Below are 20533 nucleotides of genomic sequence, written 5' to 3' on the forward strand. Positions count from 1 at the left end.
TTTTACAAGTTTTATATTTTTAATTAAGTCTTATTCATAAAATTACTAATAATCAAATCACAACTTTTTTTTAGATGCTATTACTATGATATCAACCTATGTTATTACCATTAATTTGCGGGATCAGCGGAACCGCGCTTTGAAGGTGCGGGATCCAGTAAATTAATTAAAGAAGCAGGATCCCGCGGGAATGCGTGATCCCATTTTGCGGGATTGCAATCCATACCCTCGACTCGACTATCAACCCTCGCCTCCTGCTCGGGTGGTCATAAGCGCCTCGGGCAAAAGCAAAAGGGTGCGTCTTATACGCTCATTGACAATCCACCATTAAGATGCTCTTATTAGATACTAGCCGTTACCCGCGACTCCGTCCGCGTAGAATTCATTTATCGCTACTCCGCGAAAACTATGCAATTTTCCGGGATAAAAACTATGCTATGTTCTTTTCCGGGACTCAAACTAGATAGTATACCGAACTATCTGTATACCGAATTTCATCCAAATCTGTTCAGTTGCTTAGACGTGATAAAGTAACAAACAAACAGACTTGCAAAATTTTGCATTTATAATATCAGTGGGAAGTGGGACTAGCTTCACTTTGTATGCAACGGAATCTTTGAACTTGAATTGAACTTTGACTTTTTGACTTTGACGTTTTATTGTGGTATTGACGCGAAACTTGCCAATTACGCATAATTCAGATGATAATACGATAATACTGTACCATCGAGCTGATCTGATGATGGAGCTGGAAAATAGAGACTTTTACTCCAAGATAGTATAATGTAACCTCACCTAGCCGTGCTTGGGCTTTTTAAAATAAGCCTTGGGGTGTCTTTTGAACAAATATGGTACCTATCCAGGATTCAGACCCATTATAAAGTGATAAAGCAGCCAGGCTCTGGAACCCCAAAATAAAGCAACGTAACGTAGCCGTGTTGAGTTTGTTAGAGTGTACATTGATCAAGAATGGTACCAGGTTCTGAGGACGGAGTAGTATAATAGGTATAGATTTTAATTAGTTCTGTGATAGGTCCCCACATTACAGGCGGCGGCTACGAGTACTCGATGCCGCCTCCCCCTCCGCCGCTCCACCATCCGCCGGCACACGTCCACGAAGAGCATGTCCATGTGGAAAAGGACAACCACGGCCTAGGACTGTCAGAACTCTTCGAGATATCGCTCACCGGGATCGCCTTCCTGTCCTTCGGGATGTTTGTGCTGCAAGTGCTCATGTGTATCACTACGGTGAGTGCACTCCCTAACCTCGAGTCGCATCGAAGCGTGTCAGCGTAGTGTGGTGGTGGTGATAGTTGAGTTTGTGTGATTTATGTGTATTCTTATATGGAGGTACTACATGAACATACATTTGTTGCATAGACGGAGCTACTGTAAGGTCGCGGGTGAGCAAAGTACTTAATTGTTTATAGTTCATTGAATTCAACCTCCGCAAAAGGCCTGATACAATAAATTTCTTAAGGTGCGAGTATGTTTTAGACTCAATTTAATAATGACTGAATTGAACCTTTTCCAGCACCCTCAAGAGACTCAAGTGATGCAGATGGTCGATAACAGCGGCGACACTGTCAACGTCGATGAAGTGTTCCGTTTCAAGCGCGATGCGGAACGTTCCAGAATGTCGACCGTCAACACCTTAGCCAGATATGCTCTGATAGCGCTGAAGCCACGGTCCACCCCCTGCTTGTACAGGGTGCTGTGCTTGGGGAATAAGAGAGCAAGGAATATACAAGATGGGAACAAGTACTGGTTACCGATTTGGCAGTAAGTTCTGATAGAAAAGTAGTAGTACGAGTTGATAGTCTAGTGTTTTAAGGGTTCCGGAGCCAAAATGGCAAAAACGGAATCCTTATAGTTTCGCCATGTCTGTCTGTCTCTCTGTCCGTCCGCGGCTTTGCTCAGGGACTATCAATTTCGGCAAGCTGTAACTTTGCACGGATATATATGTAAAGTATGACGACAAAATGGTACAACAAAAACATTTTAAAAACATTTTTTTAGGGTACCTCCCATAGACGTAATGTGGGGGTGTTTTTTTTTTCTCATCCAACCCTATAGTGTGGGGTATCGTTGGATAGGTCTTTTAAAACCATTAGCCGTTGTTTGCTAAGACGATTTTTCGATTCAGTGATTTGTTTGCGAAATATTCAACTTTAAAGTGCAAATTTTCATTAAAATAGTGCGTCCCCCCCCCTCTAAAATCTAAACCAGTTCGTGGCAAAAATTTGAAAAAATTCAGGATGGTAGTAAGTATATCAAACTTTCAAGGAAAACTATAACGGCTAAGTTTGCTTGATAATTATTAGTAGTTTAAGAGTAAATAGCAGCCTAAAATATAAAATATACCTAAACTTGGAAGATTTCGTATAAAATACGAAATCCTTAGAAAAATATTACTTATTTTTTTCGTAATGGCTACGTAACCCTATTTCGGGCGTGTCCGACACGCTCTTGGCCGGTTTTTAAACCTTGACAGTTGCCGTGTTTCATATAAACGTGCGTTCGAACGTGCAAGCAAACGTTCATTCATGTTTTCAGAACATGGCGACTATCAAGGCAGAAAGTAGAAAGCTAAGCACTCTATTTATATATTTACTAGTGTATGTATACCCGCGACTTCGCACGCGTAAATCATAGCATTAGATATAGCAGTTGAATTGAAATTCCGGGATTTATTCAACTTTAAAGTGCAAACTTACATTAAAATCGAGCGTCCGTCCACCCCCTCTAAAACCTAAACTATTGGATTGTAAAATTTTAAAAATTCATGATGGTAGTCAGTATATCAAATTTGCAAGAAAAACTATAACGGTTAACTTTTCTTGAGAATTATTAGTAATTTAAGAATAAATAGCAGCCTAAGGTATAAAATAACTTACTTAAAATAAACTTGGAAGATTCTATACAAAATGCAAAGTTCTTAGAAAAATATTACTTGATTTTTCCGTAACGAATATGGAACCCTATATTGGGCGTGTTCGTTTCTTGGACGGTTTTTATGAACGGGAAAACCTGTAATATTTTTAAAGTAAAAATATCATCCCCATTTTAAGGAGAGGGGAGTGTAGAAAAATTAAAGAATGTCTACAAAATAATGTAATATTTTTTAATTACAAATTACTAATTTACAAGTTTAACAAAATAATAAAATATTTACAATCAATCCTGAAATTAAAATTAAAAGTACTTCACTTCGTACACTTATTAAAATAAATGCGTTAAGTATTAAAAAATTTCTACAAATTATGTTCAAGTTGTACCTAATTAACCATTTACAATATTAACTTAATAGTAGGTAACTCAATTAAGTTAACCAAATATACTGAATTTTAAAATATATTTACAGTGAATGCTTACGAAAATTAAAAGAATTAATTCTGTACACAGTATATAAATTAAAAGAAAATGCGGTAATGTTAATGCCCCTTCGTTAACACTTACTATATTAAAAGTATATACAAGTACAACGTGTGTGAGGAAAAGATAAAAAATAATGTTAAACAAAAGAAGGAAAGTTTCTACTCTAATTTTATATTTCTGCCCGAAGAACGGTGTAGCTGTGGATGATTTGCTGGAACTTAGCTTGTGTCTGACAGCTCTGTGTCAGACAAACGGTTTTAGAACTGGAATTTGGCTGGTGAAGAGGAATTTCGGATAGTACAGGAACTGGGTCTTGGTTTAAAAGAAAACCGGAACTTAAGGGTAAACTGGAAGCTGAAAAAAAAGGAACATAACTGTGACTAAAGCAAAATAAGGCCCGAAGATAGGGAAATAGGCCACATGGAAAATAACTATTTAAGCCAAACCAATACTACAAAAGTATAAACTTTACATACCCGTCATAAACGGCTTCCATAAACTTAATCGGTACAAAAAAAATCAGGTGATGGTGAAGATCGGTGCAAACTTTATGCAATTTGTACGGGGCGAAAACTCATTAACATCAAATCACAGGAAACACCGTGAAATAACAAAATATAAAAATATTTAAATATTTGCTCGTTTCCTTCGTCTTCGAACGCTTTTTTCTCCTGACATCCAAAAGTCCGACCACGAAAAACAAAAGAATGCAAAAATCAATACTTGTAACTACTTATTCGAAATACGAAGCTGCCAGTAACAGATTAAGAAAATTACGTCAAAAAAGGTTATTATACGGCAGCGTAACGCTGCAGACATCCCTCTAACCAAAAAAATCTGCAGTCGGTAATAAAGCCTAACAAAAGAACTCGACAACCCTAATAATTAAATAAACTGTAGTAAAAATTATAACAAACCAAACAATGAAACTCCACAAAAAAATATTTTGCTACCTCTAATTGGAAGCTTAAATAAATGGCAGAACATATTAATACGACACATGAAAGTAGAGGTGAATAACAACCAAACGATCTATCTAATAGCGTCATGAAACATGAGCTTTCAAGCGGCATAAAATATAAAAAATGGAAATTATAATACATTTATAGAACACGTAGAGCAAGTTTATCCAACAGTGTCAGCCCAAGATCACTGAGGGAAAATCCATCTAGGTCCTATAGCCTGAACGAGTGTAAATCGCCCATGTGAAATTAGGGAATAAAAATAAAGAATAAACTGAATATAGTTAAATAGTTTAAACATATCAGGGACAAACAACAAGTCGGTTGAAAAAAATATTAATAAATTACGAAAACAAAGGACCAACCGTTTGGTACTTATTTTAAAATATCTTTTATGTGATAAACACCGACGTGTGGCGAATCAACATCACGTAACTCATAAACCTGAGGTGATACCACCTTAACAACACGACAGGCTGAGAAACGAGGCGCAAACTTACCCCCCTAATTTCATCACTAGTTCCCCGTTGGAAATTCCGACGCCAAACAACATCACCGACACGAAGCCGGACAGGATTCCTGTTCAAATTAAATTTAGCAGCATTACGTTGAAAAGCAAGAGTCATCGCGTCCGCAACTTTAGCATATACCTCCCGAAGAGTTAAAAGGTTCGTTGCATGCTCAACCCGACTAAGTGCCAAACCAGGGTCCTCAGTCTGATTGTTTGCACGCTGCTGAGCTGTCGTCAACTCACGGCCGTACATGAGAAAGTTCGGGGTATAGGACGTTGCGAGATTTATACATGAATTTAGATATAATGCGACCCTGGGAAGATGTTCACGCCAACGACGAAAATCACCGTTTACGAGTATACTCAGCGTCGTAATTACTGATTGATTGTAGCGTTCACAAACGTTCGCTTGAGGTGAATAATAAGGGGTATAACACGGACTTGGGATATTGTAAGAAGCTAAAAACTCAAGGAACTCGGCACTATGGAACACCGTTGCATTATCACAAAGGATATTAGACGGAAAACCATACCGCAGGAAAACTTCTACCTCCAGAGCATTAGAAATTGACCTACTATCAAATTTCTTTAAAGGAACCAGCCAAACAAACTTGGTAAATACGTCCACCATGGTGAGAATGTAACGATAACCACCATCTACTCGCTGCAATGGTCCAATAAGATCAAACGACAAAAGATCCATAGGAGCGGTGACTGATCTAGGAAATAATCGTTGACCACGAGGCTGTGTATTGGCAATTTTATACGCCTTACAAATCTCACATTCAGCTAAAAACGAAGTGATATCACGGTACATATTGGGCCAATAATAGAGCTCCCTAGCCTTTAAATAAGTTTTCATAATGCCAGGATGTACATTGGGAAAACCGTTATGAATCTCCGCAATAGCCTCTCTCACTTTCGTAGCAGGTAAAACAATCCGCCATGGATTTGGCATTAAGGGATTTTCTATAGCCATCTTACGCATAAGCATGCCATCACGAATAGTAAATGCATGAAACATCTGTGGCGAGTCAGTGACACCTCTGTAAATTCTTTCATACCACGGATCGGTAGTAGCATCTGTACCTCGTATGAAATTTATCAAACCGATTTGACAGCGCGACAAAGCGTCGGGAACTACGTTTAACACACCTTTCCGATGCTCAATCTCGAAGTTGTATTGAGAGATAATTGTCGCCCAGCGTGCTAGACGGCCAGTTGGATTATCCAAAGTAATAAGCCATTTCAGCGCTATGTGATCGGTGACTATTGTAAATTTCATTCCGTCAAGATATCCTCGAAAGTGTTTAATGGAATCTAGTACAGCCAAAAGCTCGCGTTCCGAAGTGCTGTAATTTTTCTCTGCTTTCGTGAACAACCGAGAATAATAGGCGATCGGATGCTCGACGCCATTGACAACTTGAGCCAGAACGGAACCAAGACCAATTAAACTTGCGTCGCACTGCAACACAAATGGTTTTGAAAAATCTGGACAGGCCATCACTGGTGAACCTATCAAAACGTCTTTCAGTTTCCGAAAAGCGGCTTCAGCATCCTCATTCCATTCTATAGAATCGCGACCTTTTCTTTTACCGATTAAAGCCGTCATCGGAGCGATAATGCTAGAAAAATTATCTACAAAACGACGGTAATAAGAACACATGCCAATGAAAGAGCGAAGAGATTTAGCTGTCGTTGGTGTCGGATAATCATTTATAGCTTCGAGTTTTTTTGGATCTGTTTGCAACCCACGTTCATTTACAATATAACCCAAATATTTCAATTCGGACTTGCAAAATTCACATTTGTCCAAATTGACACTAAGGCCTGCTTCTTTCAATCTGTCACAAACTTTGCGGATGAGACGCAAATGGCTATCAAAATCGCGTGACACCAAAATTAGGTCATCGACATAACCGAAAACAAAATTGTCTGATTCCGCCGTGAACTCAAAATTAATAATCTGATCTGTCAGTCTCTGCATTTCAGATGCAGCGTTGGTTAAACCAAATGGCATGCGGACGAACTCAAACAAGCCGCGCTGTGGAACAATGAAAGCCGTCTTCTCGCAGCTTGCTTTATCTGCCAGAGGAATTTGCCAGAACGCACTCCTAAAATCTAGAGATGTCATATACCGAGCACCACGAAGATTATCGAGGATGTCTTGGATTCGCGGCAGTGGATACGAATCGCGGATAGTGACGCTGTTCAGTTTTCGACTATCAACGCAGAATCTAAGACTTCCATCCTTTTTTGTAACCATTACCACGGGACTGGCCCATGGAGAGCGAGACGGACGAATAACTTCCATTTTTAGCATAGTATCGATCTCCTCATTTAGAAGTTTCAACTTATTAGGCGAAAGAGGGTAATATCGTTGCCGAATCGGTGGTCCTACGGTTTCAATCTTATGAGATACCCACGTTGTCTTTCCTAGTCCGACCTTCGCAGAAGAGATCTCTTCAAAATAATCAATTGTGGACTGAAGACGAGCTTCTTGATCAGCCGATAAAACCGCACGCGGATGTATATAACGCGTCTCGCTAACCTCAAGAGACTCAGTGTTAACTTCAAGCGGACGCGGTACAAAAAGCTTACCACTCGTTACACCACTGAAGGCTTTACACAATAATGAGGTGAGCCCATATTTGTTCCAAAATTCAATACCTAAGATACACTGCGTCGGAAAACCATCACTAACCAGACAAGGGTGGGCAAAACAAAACCCGTTAAAAGAAATAGGTATATTCACACCCCCTAAAATTGTTATCGGAGAATTATCTGCAGACACTACCGACGGACGAATGTTGTTGCAAAAACTGATACCTAAACTTGACAGTAAAGAAGCGTTCACCAATGAAGCTTGCGCACCAGAATCAAGTAAGGCCTTCACTTTCGACCCGGCAATCGAAATTTCAACATATAAACGGTTGTCAGAAGTATTGTTCAAAATGAGAGGTGACATCGCTGGGCTGAACGCGTCACCGTCATCTAGTTTTTTGATGAACTCGGAAAGCACTGTGGGCAATCACGTGTTACAGTACCAACACGTTTACACTTGAAGCAAACGGCTTCCGTTATGTTAGGACACAATCGGAAATGATGACCAGTAACATTGCATTTTAGGCAAACTACCTCTGCCTCAGATTGGATAGGCGCCACAGAGAAATTTGAAGGTCGCTGACCCTGAAAGGATTCATAATTTTTCGCAATTTCGATAAGACCATCCAAATCTTTAATTAAATTTGTTGCAAGACATGCATGGTAACGTGAATGTAACCCATATTTAATTATTAGGAACAGACTTTCCTCTGAAATTGGCACACGCAGCTTTGCGTTGAGATCCCGCGCGCTAATGATGAAGTCAACAACAGACTCATTCTTCCCTTGCCGAAGTGCACGGAGTTGACTCTCGATTTTGAAGTCATAATCGACAACGTCAAAAGTTTTAAAGAATGCTGCCTTCAGTTCAGCGAAAGACAATCGAGGATGTCTGATAGCTCGAAATATTTCAGCGCGCTGTCAGCTAACAATTCATGAAACCTCAGCACTACATACGACGGATTGACACCGCGAGCAATCCCTTGTTCCTCGACCAGAGAAAAGAACTCACGCACGCACGTCTTACCGGTAAACACGATGCCCCATTTGGTAAGAGACTCTCCTTAACCGGAACATAAACTGGATTCGAAGGCGACGGTCTCATATTCACTGAAGTCGCGGAATCAAAATACTCCTCGTCGCGGTGCTCAGGATTTATAAAAGGGTTCGAACCTACGTGAGGCTCTATATATTCCTCATCGCGAGACTCAGGAACAGCGAATGGATTAGTACTAACCGACTGGGCGAAAGACATGGCTGACACAAAAAAACGAGAGCAAAGTACCTAATAAAAACCTTAACACTCAATTATACCACATAAAACAATAAATGAACAAAAAAATAATCAAACTTAAAATTGCTCAATATTTTAAAAATAAAAACATACGCTCGAAAAACATAAGCCTCCTTCGGGCAGTCGGGTAATAACACGAAATACCTACATTAATTAAACTAACAACGCCACTGAAGACCTGCAAGTACACACATACACACACTAAACGTTGGAATGTCAGCTGCAAATCGTAAAACATTTAAGAAAAATAACTTGAAAGAAAAAAATAATTAATGACCGAGAAACGGTCAGTTATCCCCCACAAAAAACAAAATAATTAATTTGTGACAAAATATAGTTAACTTTTAGTTCGGGGCGCCATTAATTTGTAGAAAAAATTAAAGAATGTCTACAAAATAATGTAATATTATAACTTGGACAGTTAAGAAAAAGGTCAAACACGCGTTTCGTACTCAACAAAGTTTATTAAGGAAACTGACAAAACACAGTGGTAACGGAACATCGTTATTATTTATAATGTAACACGCAAATAACCACATAAACAAAAGAAACATTGACTGGGAGAGATCGCGTGAGCCGCGGAAGACGCGGCTGCAGCGGGAGATGCAATTAATGCCCGAGCGTAGTGATGGATCGATCGCGACTGGTAATCCGCGGTCGGCGCGGCGCTCTCGCGCTGCATCTCGCGCATGCGCTGTACGAGGCGCAGGCGATGAAAAACAAATGGCGGCCGGCTACTGCGAGCGTAGGGTACCGTTAGGGCGTTGATGGGTTCCGCGCGTTATAGTCTCCCCCTCTAGTCCGAGAAAGCGCCCTCGCAGTCGGACTAGGAGTCATTTGTAAAATTTTTGCGCGGCCTACCACGACGTCGCTTCTGTCTGACTGGAGCTTCGACTTGGCCTACGAAAGGCGTAAGGTGCGAGACGTGGTATTTCCCTAAGTTGGAGCCGTCCTGTATATTCTCCAAGGAGTAAGTAGTCGGGCTAAGCGCGGACGCGACCCGGTAGGGTCCGTCGCGTCGTGGTATGAATTTGGCTGTTTGGCCAGGGCCTGTATCGTTTGGCCCCTGGGTCTTAAGAAGAACAAGGTCACCCACCTTGTAATCTGGAGGCGGCCGACGACCTTCGTCTGCGTATTTTTTCTGAGACGCCTGGGCCTTCTCGTGCACGTCACGGGCCTCTTCTAAGGTCGTGGACATACGTTTCAGGTGCGGCGTTATGTTTGGGACGAAATTGTCCGTCTCAATCACTGCTCGTAAGTCAGTGGCGGCGTCGGACGGTGCGCGCAGCTCCCTGCCGAAGGTTAGATAAGCCGGCGTGAACCCAGTGCTAGCAGTTACAGCTGAGTTCATGGCGTACCTGATTGCGGCGAGATGAGTGTCCCATGTTGCATGGTCCTGCCCGACGAGGATGGCCAGCTGGGGTTTGAGATCCCTGTTCTTTCTCTCGATCGGATTCGCCTCTGGATGGTAGTATGGAGTGAGGACTTGGTCGATGCCCAGCACGTGGCAGACCTGCTGCATGACTTCACTCACGAATTGCACGCCATTGTCACTGAGAAGACGGCGAGGGACCCCATACCTGAAGAAGACTTCATTGATGAGAGTCTTGGCACACTCGAAACTCGTGGCTGACTCCAGCGGGAAAAGCTCGACCCAGCGCGAACAGACATCTTCTATTATTAGGATCCATTTGTTGTGTCGTGGCGTCTCCACCAACGGGCCAAAGAGGTCTACAGACACAACCTCGAACCGTTTGGACATCGCGGGGGTCTGGAGTAGCCCCGCGGGTTTCCTGGTGTCGGCCTTGTAGCGCTGACATGGCAAACATCCCTTGATGTGGTTGACGACGTAAGCTCGCATGCCAGGCCAGTAGAAGCGTGACTTGATGCGGCTTAGCGTTCGCTCGACCCCGAAGTGACCCGCCGTGGGTGCATCATGGAAATCGACTAAGATAGCGGCGCGCTCGTGCTCAGGTACTACCAGACGCGCCTCCTCACTATCGTCCCCTTCAAGATCGTACCTGTATAAGATGCTGTCGGACCAGGGTCTCCCCCTAAACGGGTCGTCGGATTCCATATCTTCGAGGATTTTACGTACCTCAGGATCCTTGAGTTGGTTTGCACGCATATCAGCGCTACCTCTCGACGGTAAGTCCACGACCGTAAGACAAAGATCGCAGCTCACGTTTTCAGTACAAACCGGGCGCGAGAGTGTGTCGGCGACGACATTTGCTCGTCCCGGTGTATACTCGATGCGTAGGTTAAACTCCTGCAAAGTTAACGCCCACCTAGCCAGGCGACCACTGGGAGAGCGCATGCTCATCAACCAGCGCAGGGGTTGGTGGTCGGACTTTACAGTAATTTGGGCTCCTTCAATATACCCGCGAAACTTACTCACGGCCCACACAACGGCTAATGCCTCGCGTTCTGTGGTCGAGTAGTTCTTCTCAGCGTCGTTGAGAAGGCGGCTCGCGTACTCCACTGGTCGCTCGTCAAGTCCCTCCCCCTGCATAAGGACAGCCCCTAAACAATACCCACTGCTGTCAGTTCCTGAGGACGAACGGCTTTGTCTCGTCAGCTTTGACGCAGAATGGAGCGGATACGAGGAGAGACTTGACGCGCTCGAAAGCCTCTTGCTGCTTCGTACCCCAGTTCCAGGCGCTTGCCTTCTTGAGAAGATTCGTGAGTGGCCTCGCGACTTCGCGCGAATTAGGGATAAAACGGCGAAACCAACTGGACGTCTGCAAGAAACATTTTAAATGCTTCACGTTCTGAGGGTGTTCATACCTGAGATGGCAGCCGTTTTATCTGGGTCTTACGTGGATACCGCCCGGTACGATGCGTGCCCGAGGAACTTAACTGAGTCGCGAGCGAAATAACTTTTGCTCGGTTGATTCGCAGCCCGAACATGGCGAGTCGGTCGAAGACGGCTCTGAGGTCTGTCAGGTGTCGTTCGAAAGGGCCCGGCGACAAGACGATCAGGTCATCTAGATACGCCAGTAGAGACACGTCCTTCACGTTGGACCGGAACCTATCGATCAACCGTTGGAACGTAGCGCCTGAGTTCCGCAAACCCATCGGCATACGTTTGAATCTGTACGTACCTTGAGGCGAAACGAATGCGGTCTTGTCTCGGTCATCTGGATGAACGTTTACCTGAAAATATCCAGACCGCAAATCTAGCGTTGTCATGAACTCGCTGGTTTTAGCCGTGTGCAAGATATCTTCGATTCTAGGGAGCGGGTATCTGTCGGCTTCGGTAACAGCGTTCAACTTACGATAATCGATGCAGAGCCTCATACTCCCGTCCTTCTTTGAAACTAAGACGACGTTAGAGGCCCAAGGCGATTCGCATTCCTCAATAACGTCGTCCCGTAACAACTTCTCCAGCTCCGTCTTCAAAGCTTCTCTGCGGCTTTGCGACAACCTATATGGGGTGACGCTATTGGCTCCTGGTTCTCGCTTACTTTAATCCTATGGGTAGCGAATTCGGTGGCCGGGCCGTTAGGAGCGAACTGAGGCGCTCTCTCCTCGATGAAAGCGTTGAGCGCGCGTGCTTGGTCCTGGGAGAGCTTTGATCCTTCGTCACCACGCAACGCCAAGCCGGATGACTCCGCACGCATCAGCTCGGTATCGCTGGCGCTGCTAAGGTGGTACTTACGCACAAAAACGAAGCGACGTTCAGGGTCATCAGCAAAACTCCAAGAGTCCCGGGATCCATCCAGTACTATACCGGCTTTAGCCAGGAACTCGAAGCCCAAGAGAGTCCTGGTATCGTCACCAGGAAGAACCATGAAATTTGCAGAGAAACAGCGACCCTCGATGGTGATGGGCACCTCAGCAGTGAGGACATCTCTGGTCTGCTGGGTGCCGTCGGCCAGGCGTAGAGTTCGTTGTACGTTCTGAAAACTTACATTATTTGCTACCAAGATAGCATAAAGACTGGGGCTTGCAACACAGTGGGTGGCCCCAGTATCGATAATTGCCACTCCTTCACGATCAAAAACACTTATCATCAATGTCGGATGCGGTGTGCATTGCACGTCATTGTTATAGTTGAAGTCAGCATTTTTGTCGGAATTGCACGTCTCGCACCTTGACCTTATCACCCCTTGCTTCCCACAACCGTAACAACGAATAGGCGCGGCTACCGCATTCGTGACGGGCGCGGTTGTCCTATCCGTATTGGGTGCACTTACCCTATCCGAAATAGAAGCGTTTACCTTACTAGAAAAAGGTGCACTCACCCTATTTGCTCCGTTAGTGTTTCGACAGACTTCAGCGGCGTGGCCGTAGACTTTGCATGCTGACATCGTACTCGATTACGTTTAGGCTTATCGGGCGCGTTCGGAATAGACCCACCCGTATTAGTGTTATAGACGCTAATCGCAGGTACTTTCTCAGTAACGCTATCGCTCGCAATAGTTGCAGAACTTAGTTTTATCGCGGATTCGTTTATCGTGTCTTCCGCGGCTCGCGCTTTACTTAACAAGCTATCCACTGACTCGATAGTGTCGCGCGGCAGACGTTTACGCACGCGCCTATGCAATAGGCCGTAAATTACGTCAATTTGCATCGTTTCCGGCACTACATACGGTAATTTAACTAATAACGCGCGTATCTTGCAAACAAATACTTCGGCGCGTTCGGACTGTTGTTCCGCGCTGAAAATTTCGCGCAAAATTTTATACGCCGGGCGCGGTGCGCCGTAAACTGCGCGTAGGCGGGTGGCGGCGTCGCTCCACGTAGTTACGGTGCTCTTCACGCCGCGCCACCACACGGCGGCGTCCCCTTCTAGCAGCATGGACAGGCCCCGCACGGCGTGCTCGTCGCTCACGGCGGTGCACTCCTTGTATACTTCCACGGCGTCCAGGAAAGCTTCTAGTACTTCTGGGTCTCGCGCGCGTCCGTTAAAGCGCGCGGTGCACGTGCTGAAGTTCCCCTGCGGCGCGGCGGCGGCGGCTGGCTCGCTCGCGCGCGAAGGGTGGTGTAGTCGCGGTCGATCGGAGGTTTTCAATCAAACTACGGTTGATTTCCGCTTGCGATTGTGCGAACGTATGCATGAACGACGCGACAAACTGCTCAGCGTTGAATAATTGTGACGGTGACGGCTGCGCCCTCGGTGTTGCAGAACCCGTGTCGCCGCCGCGCGAGCCGATCCGGCGCCTCGTACCTCGCCGGCGGCGCGAGCGTCTTCGCCGGCATCGTCGTCGTATGTGTATTGCTCGTCTTCGGGCCGACCGGCACCCGCTCTCGTCGTCATCGGCATGATGGGGAGCAAGGCGCGTCGTAACACCAAAACGGGGTGGGGACAGACACGACGCGTAGGTATCGCGAGAGTAGGTACGAACACACTGGTCACAGTTTATCGTCACGACACGTTTATATGTATTGATTTCACTTTGTCACATAACTAACTCGGCACTGTGAGTTCGGCCTCGAGTTGGAGCGCCATTATAACTTGGACAGTTAAGAAAAAGGTCAAACACGCGTTTCGTACTCAACAAAGTTTATTAAGGAAACTGACAAAACACAGTGGTAACGGAACATCGTTATTATTTATAATGTAACACGCAAATAACCACATAAACAAAAGAAAACATTGACTGGGAGAGATCGCGTGAGCCGCGGAAGACGCGGCTGCAGCGGGAGATGCAATTAACACCCGAGCGTAGTGATGGATCGATCGCGACTGGTAATCCGCGGTCGGCGCGGCGGTCTCTCGCGCTGCATCTCGCGCATGCGCTGTACGAGGCGCAGGCGATGAAAAAACAAATGGCGGCCGGCTACTGCGAGCGTAGGGTACCGTTAGGGCGTTGATGGGTTCCGCGCGTTATAATATTTTATAATTACACATTAATAATTTACAAGTTTAACAAAATAATAAAATATTTACAATTAATCCTGAAATTAAAATTAAAAGTACTTCACTTCGTACACTAATTAAAATAAATGCGTTAAGTATTAAAAAAAAATCTACAAATTATGTTCAAGTTGTACCTAATTAACCATTTACAATATTAACTTAATAGTAGGTAACTCAATTAAGTTAACCAAATATACTGAATTTTAAAATATATTTACAGTGAATGCTTACGAAAATTAAAAGAATTAATTCTGTACCTACACAGTATATAAATTAAAAGAAATGCGGTAATGTTAATGCCCCTTCGTTAACACTTACTATATTAAAAGTATATACAAGTACATCGTGTGTGGAGGAAAGATAAAAAATAATGTTAAACAAAAGAATGAAAGTTTCTACTCTAATTTTATATTTCTGCCCGAAGAACTGTGTAGCTGTGGATGATTTGCTGGAACTTAGCTTGTGTCTGACAGCTCTGTGTCAGACAAACGGTTTTAGAACGGAATTGGCTGGTGAAGAGGAATTTCGGATAGTACAGGAACTGGGTCAGTGGGTCTTGGTTTAAAGAAAACCGGAACTTAAGGGTAAACTGGAAGCTGAAAAAGGAACATAAATGTGACTAAATCAAATAAGGTCCGAAGATAGGGAAGTAGAAAAAATATTGGACAATAACTATTTAAGCCAAACGAATACTACAAAAGTTATAAACTTTACATACCCGTCATAAACGGCTTCCATAAACTTAATCGGTACAAAATCAGGTGATGGTGAAGATCCGTGCAAACTTTATGCAATTTATATGGGGCGAAAAACTCATTAACATCAAATGACAGGAAACACCGTTGAAATACCAAAAAAATATAAAAAAATATTTATATTTGCTCGTTTCCTTCGTCTTTCGAACGCTTTTTTCTCTCTGACATCCAAAAAGTCCGACCACGAAAAACAAAAGAATGCAAAAATCATACTTGTAACTTATTCGAAATACGAAGCTGCCAGTAACCGATTAAGAAAATAACGTCAAAAAAGGTTATTATACGGCAGCGTAACGCTGCAGGAGGTAGGTACAGTCAAGGGCAAAGATATCGACACAGCCAAAGTTACAAAAATATGTATATACGACTTTATGCACTTAACATTAAGGCCGTGTATACATATTTGCAACTTTGGCCGTGTCGATATCTTTGCCCTTGACTGTACGTAAAAAAAATTACGTTGATACAATACTAAAGCCTCTAAGCAAAGCCGGAAAGTGACGGTCGGATGGGCCCGACATAACTACTATATGAGTGGTTTCTGTAAAAATAAGATTCACAAATATTTATATGGTAATTTACTCACTAAATCCGATTTATCATACAATAAGTTCTAAGACTATCCGTGATGATGATGATGTGTGATTGGTTCTAGCGTGGGAGTTGCGTGGACGCACGGTAAGACGCTGGGCGCGCTGAGGGCGGCGGCTCTGGGGCTGGGCGGCGCAGACTGCGACAACCTCTATCCGCCCGCCCACTGTATATAACTACCTTAATTTTTAACTTTTTTTTAAATATACAGGTGATTCCGGGGTCATGAGCAAGAGTGATAGGGGTGATGGGGAGATTCACACTGGGCAACTTTTACTATGGGACCAGCCCCAAAACCGCGAAAAAAAAATCTGCTGTTCCATACATTTCGGATAGTTAGCGATCAATTATCTCTTGATTAGATGTTTTTTTTCGCGATTTGGGGCCTAGTTCCATAGTAAAAGTTGCTCAGTGTGAATCTCCCCCTCACCCCTTTCACTCTTGCTCATGACCCCGGAATCACCTGTATATGGTTTAATTTTAACCATTTTTAGCTTCCTTCACTTGTCACACGTATTGCTATAAAATTTGGAATTATTTTGTTCCTGTATCACAAAATTCACAAACCGCCTTACCTCTCCTCTCCTAAATGTGTGACGTAATTATGAATGACCGATTAGGTACATACTTGTCAAAATGCGAGCACGTTTTTATGACCGTACGATTTTTACAACGCAACGGTTTTTGACAAATAAAACAAAAGAGAATACTTGTGATATGTTTATTAAACTTTCTCTAGCACTTATTTTAACCATTTTTTAACATAATAAACTTGTAAGATTCTGAGCCTTATTTATTCACAGGTTTTTGCGTAAGTAAATTTTATTGCTAAGACGGTTTCTACTTTTTAAACTTAAATATTTTAAATAATTTACATTTATCGTGAAAATTGCACTTATTGTTATATTTTTAATTACAGTAAGTATCTCAAGGCGGAAAATAATTTAAAACTTGTGTTTCGATTAGCTTATACTGTACTCAGTACCTACTCTACCAACTTTATTTTAAAATAAAGTTTGACTTAGATTCTACACTCTTTAATTATGAAGCATTGTGAATGAGCTTTAAAAAGCTGAGTACTTAATGGTACTTATGAGAACGACGATTTTTCAAATGATATCCCTGGAAAATAGTAAAAAATAAATAAAATAAAAATAAGTAAAATAAATCGAAAGTGGGTGATGTGTTAGCTACAAATCTACAGCTCAATTAATCAAAAATGTAATTTGTTATTACTCTGCTCACGCTTCATATTCAGCTTAATTATTCAGCACTTGCTGGTTTTTCGAGTGACATGGTTTCAAAAATCGTTCCTCACTCAGTACAATTCAATTATGTATCGTATCATCCATTATTTTTATCTATTAATCGAAAAGTTAAATTTACTGATTTGCTCCAGGAGAAAATGGTAGCTAGCAAACGTCAAGTCACGCACATTGGTTGCCCACACGTCTCTATATTTGCTCTAACACCAGTAAATTTGACAACTTCGATTTAGGCTACGAAATGTGACAAAAGTAGCGAGTCTATCATTGTGTACTTTTCACACCGCAATTAAAATGGTTAACACACTATGAATGTTACGAAAATGGAACAGCTAACTCGTGAATGGCATAAACAGTGTTTATTTGAACGTAATAATAGACGTTTAAACGCAGTGTTTTATTGAGTTGGAGCGTTGCTCAATAAAACATGGAAAACATTACCACTCCTTGCAGTCGCGTAAAAAAGAAAGCACATTTTTGACGTCAGATCAGACAACTAGCAATGATATATGCATCAAACATATTAGGTATCAATTTCTTATCTTGGCATGAACTCTCTTATGGGTTTTAATTGTACACTTATCATCCTTCCTAACACCGCTTGAATAATGAGTTTAAATCCCTACACATTTTGCTAGATATGACTACGTTAATTGCAATATTTACAATCGAGCCCTTGTATTTCCGAAAACGAACGTATGCATCGCAAATTTGTCGTAGTTTTCGTAACCATCGTATTTCAGTCTTCAATTTAAATAATTTTTCATTTCAAACAATTCTAAAACATAGTTATCTACGGCGGACTTGAGGGTAACGTTACAGGCGTAAAGACGCAACTAAGTGGTGCGTATGCATACGGATTCAAAAGGGAATACGCTTGAGAAGTATGCCCGAAAATTTGTCCAGGAAATAATCCTTGCCTTTGGGCGATTTTAAGGCGAGACGTCAATTGTTTTTTCCATTTCGTCCTTCGATTTTGGAACCAAGTCTTGATCTGCACTTCTGTGAGGCCGAGTGCTTTGGACAGTTCCATTCTTTTGGATACGCTAAGATATTTGTCTAGTTTGAATTCGGCTTCGAGACGTTCTAGCTGTTTGGCGCTGTAAGCTTGACGAGGTTTTCGCTCCGGTCCGGCTCGACGCGGTCGTCGGTTGTTTTTGTCATCTGGTAAACAAAATATACGGGTTAAAATATGAAATACAATGTGATGATTGTTAACAACTAGCAGCCCGCTCTAGTTCATGTATGAAATAAAAAAAGTATATTTAAAAACTTTCCTTTTTCTTAATTACACTCATACCAAGCGAAGACCGGTCGCTCATTATATTAATTATAGATACAGGTTGTTTTTAATTATTCCAGAATATTTCAAAGTACTTAAAGATTTTTTTATTCAAATCGCAGTCACGCCTTTGACGCGGTAGGTACACTTTCAACATTGATCAATGTATGGAAACATTTGATAATTAAGTACTTAATCCTATAAAATAGTTTCAAAGTTGTTTAGTTAAACAAACCCAACCATCTGCTGGAAGATTCCGGAATATTTTGTAGACACCTTCGCTGCTTTATCCAGATAGTTACAATAAAAAAAAACAGGAGAGCCCTTAAAAAAAACTCTTTCAAAGTGCTTTTTTGTTGGGGTCTCCTGAATTATTATTTTTGTATGTGACACTATCCAATTAAAGCAGTGCCTTGTATATACGAGTATGTAGGTATTATGTAAATATAAACCTTCCATATTTAACTGATAGAGAAAAAACCACATCACATACTCCGATGACTGGTTTATTGATTTGCTTTGCAAGATACGGAGGCCTTTGGTGCAGTTTTTTTATTACTAACGGTCTAATTGCTCGTGTACACATGTAAACACGTTACATATCTTCGGAGAAAGCGAGCAATCGAAGACAATAATTGATCACTACACCCTAAGACATGTAGCGTCCCACCACCTCGTTAGCAAAAGCCCGCCATTTACAAAGTAGCTCTCACTAAAGACCAATACACGGTTAAAGTTTTTTTGTCGACTAATCGGAATTGTCGCGGGCTCTCGTTAAGTGGCTATAAACACAATCAGGTTGTTTGCGTGCGCCTGCGCTGACGGCGAACGCAAACACCGCGCTGTATGGCGAATGACGCGCTAAACCGTATACTAAACATTTACGTAAGTTGGTGGACTATTTTAAAATATATCGTCAAACATTTTTCTTTATAATTTAAGACGCAATTCCCCCTCATGTAATATGCAAAAAATCTCAATGAAATCATGTTCAATTTGATTAATTTAACGCTACGGGATTTTTTTTACTGTTGATTCGTTCGCAAGCTGAAATGTCCGTGCTTTTTAATCTCGTCCTACAGTGCTAAGGTGGTTTGTAAATACAGAGCTTTGTTGGCAATTATCGGTTGGCAGCTGTTGACAGACACCTCGGTGCGAAGTCTCGACCACCGAGCGACGGCTGACGACAATTCGTCGAACGACAACGGCCGAAGACGAATGTTGGTTTTACGAATTAGAGCGGGTGGACATATTTCACGTATTACAGTGCGTTGTGAGATAATTGTGTACTGAATTTGAATGCCAATGGGGAGTAAACGTTCTTATTTATTTCGTATTATTATTTTAAACCTATAAAGGGGTTTAATGTTTATTTGGGAAAAAACATTGGCCAGCATTACATGCTACTGTTAAATATTTAAATGTAATGTCACTGACCGAGTACTGCCTTTTCGCAACGTAACGTTTGGCAACCTGTTTCATTTCGCAAACTCTAAAACTGTAAATATTTCAGGATTTATTTCAGGGTCATCGTGTAGAACTCTTTAGTTAGATTAGGTTAGTTTTATAAAAATCCTGAAATATTTACAGTTTCAGAAATATTAAACAGTTGGGAAATGAAAAGTTGCGAAATGAAACAGGTTGCCAAACGTTATTCGCCGAAACATTAGTAAACCGTGACTGACTGATGGACTAAATAAACTAATAAAGCTAGAGACTTGAAATTTGGCACAAGTTATTCTTGAGAGGTGCAATAAGGGGTTTTTTGATATTCCGAGGTGATAGAGAGCTGGCGAATTTTTTTTTTAAAGAACAAAGCAGCTAGTGTAAGTTACACTAGTAATAAAGTTAAGACTTTGTAAATATTATTTGGCAGGCGTAAGGTAGGTACGATTCATGTAAAGTTTATGGACGACTGAGCTACGCATTAGCTTCGAAACTAAACAAATTGTACTAAGTATGTATGTAAACTCTTTATTCTACACAGGAAAAGAAAATACAATTGTCAAAACTTTGATATACTTT

At 42.1% G+C, this 20533-nt stretch overlaps 3 protein-coding genes across 6 annotated transcripts in view; 1 reads left to right on the forward strand and 2 right to left on the reverse strand.

Annotated features, from left to right (window-relative positions):
• mamo (maternal gene required for meiosis) overlaps positions 1 to 20533 on the reverse strand; it is a 99626-nt gene that overhangs the window by 51145 nt on the left and 27948 nt on the right. The window lies entirely within an intron of this gene.
• On the forward strand, positions 1069 to 1786 carry LOC141427194 (uncharacterized). Its single transcript, XM_074086423.1, has 2 exons — positions 1069 to 1248; positions 1535 to 1786. The coding sequence occupies exons 1-2, from the start codon at positions 1069 to 1071 to the stop codon at positions 1784 to 1786; spliced, it is 432 nt and encodes a 143-aa protein (XP_073942524.1).
• On the reverse strand, positions 18020 to 18548 carry LOC141427195 (homeobox protein ceh-19-like). The gene is made up of 2 exons (XM_074086425.1): positions 18527 to 18548; positions 18020 to 18390 (listed from the first exon to the last, which is right to left on the reverse strand). Exons 1-2 carry the CDS (start codon positions 18546 to 18548, stop codon positions 18020 to 18022), a joined length of 393 nt encoding a protein of 130 aa, XP_073942526.1.

Source organism: Choristoneura fumiferana, chromosome 4 (assembly GCF_025370935.1).
Source record: "Choristoneura fumiferana chromosome 4, NRCan_CFum_1, whole genome shotgun sequence".
Taxonomy (NCBI): Eukaryota; Metazoa; Arthropoda; class Insecta; order Lepidoptera; family Tortricidae; genus Choristoneura; species Choristoneura fumiferana.

Coding starts and splice junctions, on each gene's coding strand:
- LOC141427194 (XM_074086423.1), top strand. CDS start 1,069: ATGCCGCCTCCCCCTCCGCCGCTCCACCATCCGCCGGCACACGTCCAC. Junction 1,249..1,534: donor TGCTCATGTGTATCACTACG/GTGAGTGCACTC, acceptor AACCTTTTCCAG/CACCCTCAAGAGACTCAAGT.
- LOC141427195 (XM_074086425.1), bottom strand. CDS start 18,548: ATGAGCGACCGGTCTTCGCTTG. Junction 18,391..18,526: donor GAGCGACCGGTCTTCGCTTG/GTATGAGTGTAA, acceptor TTTGTTTACCAG/ATGACAAAAACAACCGACGA.